The sequence below is a fragment of the Aplysia californica genome, unplaced genomic scaffold, assembly GCF_000002075.1.
Source record: "Aplysia californica isolate F4 #8 unplaced genomic scaffold, AplCal3.0 scaffold00197, whole genome shotgun sequence".
Lineage (NCBI taxonomy): Eukaryota > Metazoa > Mollusca > Gastropoda > Aplysiida > Aplysiidae > Aplysia > Aplysia californica.
Genome location: NW_004797467.1, coordinates 809,407 through 815,721, shown reverse-complemented (window position 1 = coordinate 815,721; position 6,315 = coordinate 809,407). Strand labels below are relative to the sequence as shown.

General features: G+C 39.4%; 1 protein-coding gene across 1 annotated transcript in view; it reads right to left on the bottom strand.

Moving 5' to 3' along the window:
• Nucleotides 1-5,947: 5,947 nt before the first annotated feature.
• The window catches only part of LOC101854171 (solute carrier family 22 member 5), a 27,223-nt gene continuing 26,855 nt past the window's right edge, over nucleotides 5,948-6,315 (bottom strand). The window contains exon 3 of the mRNA XM_005098933.2: nucleotides 5,948-6,315. This exon is cut by the window's right edge and continues 1,242 nt beyond it. Coding sequence (XP_005098990.1) covers nucleotides 6,128-6,315 — 188 coding nt within the window. The 3' untranslated portion in view covers nucleotides 5,948-6,127.

Here is a 6,315-nt window from a genome sequence, read left to right as displayed (position 1 = left end):
TGGCGTCGTTATTTTTAGTCGTGCGTGGAAGAAAATTTCGGTGTTTTTAATGACAATTTATTATTATTTTCCCCAATTTTGCGGGAAATTGGCTAAAATTCGCGAATTCATGAAAATGGTAAAAGTTGCGCTGAAGGCAAAAGTTGCACGCGCAACTTGCGGGTTGCGCGCGCGAATTTCTCTGAGGACAGGAAGAATGTTGTAAGCGGAGCTTCTAATTTTTTGTGTGTTTTGGGCATGAGGATGCTTGTTGGAGAGCTGGTTCAGACTCTGAGATGATTTGTTTGTTTGTTCTGGTGAGTGTTTTACGAGGCTCGCAACTGCATAAGGCAGGCCACATTTAAATTAGTGTTTGGGACACACACAACAAGTTTAAAGTTTAATAGACATTTTGAACTTTACCCGTATGAGGATCGCCAAGTGTGACCAAGGGATCTTTTACTACTTTTAGGTCCGTAGCTTGCACACGGGACCTCCGAATTTTTGTCGCCCTTAGCCGAGAAGGCTAGGTCAGGTGTTCGATCTTACCTACTCTAAGATCATGCGTGTGGCTGAAAGACAGTAGTTTGAAGGAGCCAAGAAGGTTCCAGTAGAAAGACTGCAGAAAGAGTCAGGAGCTGTGAGGAGGGGGCAAAGGCGGTTTGGGGGGGAGGGTAGAAAGCGGAGACGAAAGCAGACGACAGAACATGATTGGAGAGCAGGAGAAAAGTTGAAAGGAGAATTTTTTTTAAAGAGAAGAAAATTTTCCGTTGCTGTTATGTTTCGAACCCGGGACACATTGAATGAGAGTCAAACACCATAACCTCTAGACAAGGAGAGCCCCCTCTCCGAGATGATCAGTAATAGTTGTTCAGTCATGTAGATCTCACCGACGCCCGTGGTGTAGCGGATAAATTATAAACACTTGGCTGTCGCATTCAGAGACCTGAATGGGGAGAAATTTTTCACTAGCGTCTATCTTTCTGCTTGGTGGATGTTGTATACCTCTCAGTCTCAGCCCATGTAGATAGGGTCGGAAGCCCGCTTTGTAATTAATAGTCTGAATTGTATAGATTGGGACGTAAAAGACACCCTATATCGTCGTATACGAAAGTGCAGATCTCAAGAATAAAAACATTTTACTAAGTTTTAATGATTGGTGCTTAAAAATACCCTATGCGAAAATGCAGATCTCCAGAAATAAAATCAGACTGAGGCCAGTTTGGTCAAGTTTTAATTTGAATAAAGCATACCACCGTATACCTAATCTAGGACGAAATTCATATGTGGGATGAAGGAGAAGGCCTCGAAGAGAACATTCTAGAGTAGAAGGCAACAAAAGTGAAAATGTATTTATGTATGGGTGACCTTATTTAGGCCACATATGGCCTAAATAAGCTAAACCCCCCTCCTTTACCTTATTTAGGCCACAGGTGGCCTAAATAAGCTAAACCCCCCTCCCTTACCTTATTTAGGCCACGCCTGTGGCCTAAATAAGCTAAACCCCCCTCCCTTACCTTATTTAGGCCACACCTTTATACAAAGTCACAGAAATATTCCTTTTGTGCTTATTGAGGTACAGTGCAGGGTGATTTTACCTGCAAGGATAATTGGACAAAATGGGCAGAATCTTTATTGCTAATGGTCATATTTAGACAAATCCTATATCATTGTCTTTTTTTTCTTAACTGCTCAAGGTTATTTAAGAGTAAGCCAACTAGGTAGTAATTTCGGATTCCTAATACTAATATTATGGGCATTCTTAAAATTTTTAAACTTGTTTTTAGCGCTTTTCTCAACGTAAAACGGATTCCGTAAAAAAACAATGACCATATCTTTCTTTTTCAAAGTATTGTGCATATATTTGTGTGAAACTATATATTCTATGCTTTCATGTACATGAAAAAAGCTAATAAAGGCAAGCAAAATGTTCTTCAGAGACACAGATCTAGTAGTAGGCCCACTGAATTTTTTTTATAAACCGGGAAAGATGACCAGAAGATAACAAAATTATTTTATGATCTTCACTTGCACTTGCAACTTTTTTGATAAATTATAGTCTACCTCATTGTCTTTTTTTCCCATCATTTTTCTTCACTATTCATGACAACTGGCATGTATTGTTTTCAGTTATTATCAAGAAAGTGGATAGGCGGACTACGGGGTCTATCTAGCCAAAAGGATAGGTGGACCCCGGGGTCTACCTAACAAAATGCTAGGATTTAGGATGTGAACACCGGAGTGAGCGTAGTGAAATAAGTAGTAGATCTAGGTTTAACTAAGGATCGGTGGACCCCGGGGTCAACATAGTGAAATAAGTAGATCTCAGTTTATTTTATAGTAGGACTGGCGGAGCCCGTGGTCAACGTAGTGAAATTATAAGTAGATATAGGTTTAATTAAGGATTGGTGGACCCCGGGGTCAATGTAGTGAAATAAGTACATGTAGATCTAGGTTTAATTTTAAGGATTGGTGGACCCTGGGGTCAATGTAGTGAAATAAGTACATGTAGATCTAGGTTTAATTTTAAGGATTGGTGGACCCTGGGGTCAATGTAGTGAAATAAGTACATGTAGATCTAGGTTTAATTTTAAGGATTGGTGGACCCTGGAGTCAACGTAGTGAAATAGGTAGGTTTAAGGTGGACCCCAGGGTCTACCTAACGAAATGCTAGTTAGGTTTTTAGAATAGGTGGAACCTGCGGGGTCACCGTAGTAAAATAAGTAGGTTTAATCTAGGTGTCCCGGGGGTCCACCAATCCTTAATTAAACCTTCTTATTCCTCTACGGCTATGGTGACTCCGGGGTCCACCAATCCTTTTAAAATTAACCCTACTTATTTCACTACGCTGACCCCGGGGTCCACCAATCTTTAAAGAAACATACTTATTTCACTATGGTGACCCTGGGGTCCACCTTAAACCTGCTTATTTATCACTACGTTGACCCCGGGGTCCACCAATCCTTACTTAAACCAAACCTTATTTCACTACGGTGACTCCGGGGTTTACATCCTAAAACCTAGTATTTCGCTTTGCAGACCCCGGAGTCCACCTATCCTCTTCAGGACTAAACTATTATCAATTTGCAATTTTCATTGATTAGCATATTTTAAAAAAAATATTGAATCAGAGATTCGCTTTCTAAAAAGTCCACTGCTAATGCTATTCTTTTCAAAGAAAATGGCACAATTTGATTTTATGACATGTTGAAAAAAAAGAGTTTTAAAAATATCCCGAAAACAACATAAAATGATGATATAGGTCTCTCTCTCTCTCTCTCTCTATATATATATATATATATATATGTGTGTGTGTGTGTGTGTGTGTATTTTATTATATGTATACTAAAAGACTGAGCAGAGGCTTACAATGTAAATTCTCTGCTCTACAAGTAGAGAAAATCTTAAGTTTGTGCAAAACAGATTTTAGAAAAAAAGTTGGATCTAATTATTCTAATAAAAGTAAAAGTGATTGTTATGCTGAGATTTGTTATTATTAACTCTGGAAATACAGTTACTTGCTGAATCTAAAAGTAACTAGAACTGTGCAATTCGTTTTATTTCAATTCCAAAGCCCAAAGGCATAGCAATAATAAGTTAGATCTAGATCTAGCAGTTGTAGGCTCTCTGGCTACTTCTAGCATAGGCCTGCTACTACTGACTCTAGACAGGGAATCTAGATCTTGCTATCGCCTGCACTATTAAAGTCAAATATATGGTAAAATAAAAACAAAACTGAATTTTTTGTCAGTCAGTACATCCCAATTGCCATAGCCGCACGTATTAATAGTTGAATAATGCGATACCGAAGCAACACGTTATCACAGTGTGCAGGGGAGAGCGAGGTGCTCGGTCGATTCGGTGGTTCGGCTTTTGTAGATCTATGCATTTTTTACGGAAAGCCCTATTACCTGGCCTATTACTAGATCTATTAGTGTTGTGAAAACTTCAACCTCTACAGCTCAGGCGTCAAAAGATGCTGGAAAATAATAATACGTCCTGAAGTTTCATAATTTATTTTTATACAGAATAACACAGTACACAGCCAGTAGCTTTTTATTTCACCGAGTTATAAAAATGGCCTTCGTATAAAAATTGCCTTGTTTTCAGAAGCAAATTTTAATAGTTCTAGTTCTACCGAATCGATTTTCAGGCGAATTCAACCATTTTGATGATCTTTGTTTTCCTTTTAAAAAGATGTAGATCTAGGCCTGTCGGATGTGGCAGTGTGATTAACACTGAGTTATTTAGATCTAGATCTAGACCCATCAAAACACGAGGCTTCGTGGCCGATCACAAAAGTCTACGGGGCTTATCGATGGCCGATTCGCTTTGCTGCGAGCACGTTCACTAAACTGCCTATAGATAGAATCTACTACCAAATATTCTCTACACGATCTTTGCTACTACTACTACTAGGCCTACTAGCCTACATGTACTACTACGAGACAGAGATAGTGTAACTTTGACTCAGCCACGTAGTGTACACACTTTTTATACCCCAAATTTAACCCGGAAGTCCATTCGGAGGATTTGACCTTTTCACTTGACCAAAGTGTGCCAAAATGGTAGCCTAGCTTTTGCCCCTCCATGAAGGAAAAATCTGGCCCTCATTCAAACCATTGGGATTGAGCAAAATTTTGCGTATTGTGCTTTGTTCTTTACAATATTCATTATGGTTATGATTTATAAGTTGTACACTGAGACAAAACCGTACTAAATGAGAAAGGTGCACCATTATGAAAGTGGAACGAACTCAGTTGCCTGAAAAGCGTAGTTTGAGCATGTGTGGCCTAAATAAGCTGAACCCCCCTCCCTTACCTTATTTAGGCCACAGTCCACTGTGGCCTGAATAAGCTAAACCCCCCTCCCTTACCTTATTTAGGCCACAGTCCACTGTGGCCTGAATAAGCTAAACCCCCCTCCCTTACCTTATTTAGGCCACAGTCCACTGTGGCCTAAATAAGCTAAACCCCCCTCCCTTACCTTATTTAGGCCATATGTGGCCTAAATAAGCACTCCCATTATATATCTTTAAAAAATATATTTATTTAGCTCTAGGTTACCGATATATCACAAATCATCATGTCTTTCTAAAACTTTCGGTATCTTTCTATCTCTTCTCTTGCTTTCCCGTCGATCTAGCAATCAAAATGGCTAACGTCTTGTCTTTCTACTTATCCACCAACAAATAAGCTTACACACACACACACACACACACACACACACACACACACACACACACACACACACACACACACACACACACACACACAAAGAAACACACAGCGCGCATATGTGTGGCAACGGTGTTAAGCAGGCCAAAAACTTTAAACGTTTTCGCAAGTGTTGGCTCTCTAGAGTTTGTTTACTCAGTGAAGGATGCATCTGCAGGATTTTGTCTGTCTTTGAAAAAAAATATCCAACAAGCAAAAAAACAAAACAGTTCGAGGTTCTGTAGTTTTCCAAGTATTTATCTATTTATTATATTTTGTATGTTATGAGTATGAGCATGATTATATCAGTATCAATAAAAAAAACCCTAACCCAAACGACTCTAGCTATACTTTTAACAATGTCAAATATTGATAGTAGTAGTAATGAAATGATAATGAGATTTTCCTTTACAAGAGATATAGTTTTTAAAGAAAAAGGTCCTGTTCAGCGCACATATAATAATAACAAAAATAATAGTTAGCATTTGTATAGCACAAAGTCCCGCTTAACGGCGAGCTCTATGCGCTTTACAATCTATTTAGTTTATTATTACTCCAGCGCATCCTGAAAAAATCTCAACTTTCAGGGAAGCATACAGTGCAAGTTGCCATTTTACTGGCGCTAAAACTACTACTACTACTAATATAAGGAGAAGATCTCCACTGTCTATGGCCGGATACCCATTCACACCTGGGTGAAGTGGAGAGAAAATTCGTGCATATTGCCTTTCCCAAGGACACATCATCGGACTTGAGGTTTGAACCCCTGAACCCGCAACCTCACGATTACGAATCCAGTAGCTTGACCACTAGACTACCAACGTCAAGACAGCAGCAGGCCTATAGGTCAAGAAGACAGTTTGGAAGAAGTCCTGAAACTACTGAATAGTGAACTGAAACTATTCCTCCGCTCACAGCAAAGCTTGTTTATACTATACCCTCTTCTCTCTCAGTGGCTTACTGTCTTCATCAACAGCGGTCTCCTCCTTAAGCACAGTTGCGACTTGCAGTGTATCCTCAAGTCCGAGATCTTTCGTCTCAGGAAGGGATAAGATCAATAAACAACAGATGGCTGCCAAGATGCCCATAACGACATAGGAAACGTACAGAATGCTAAAAT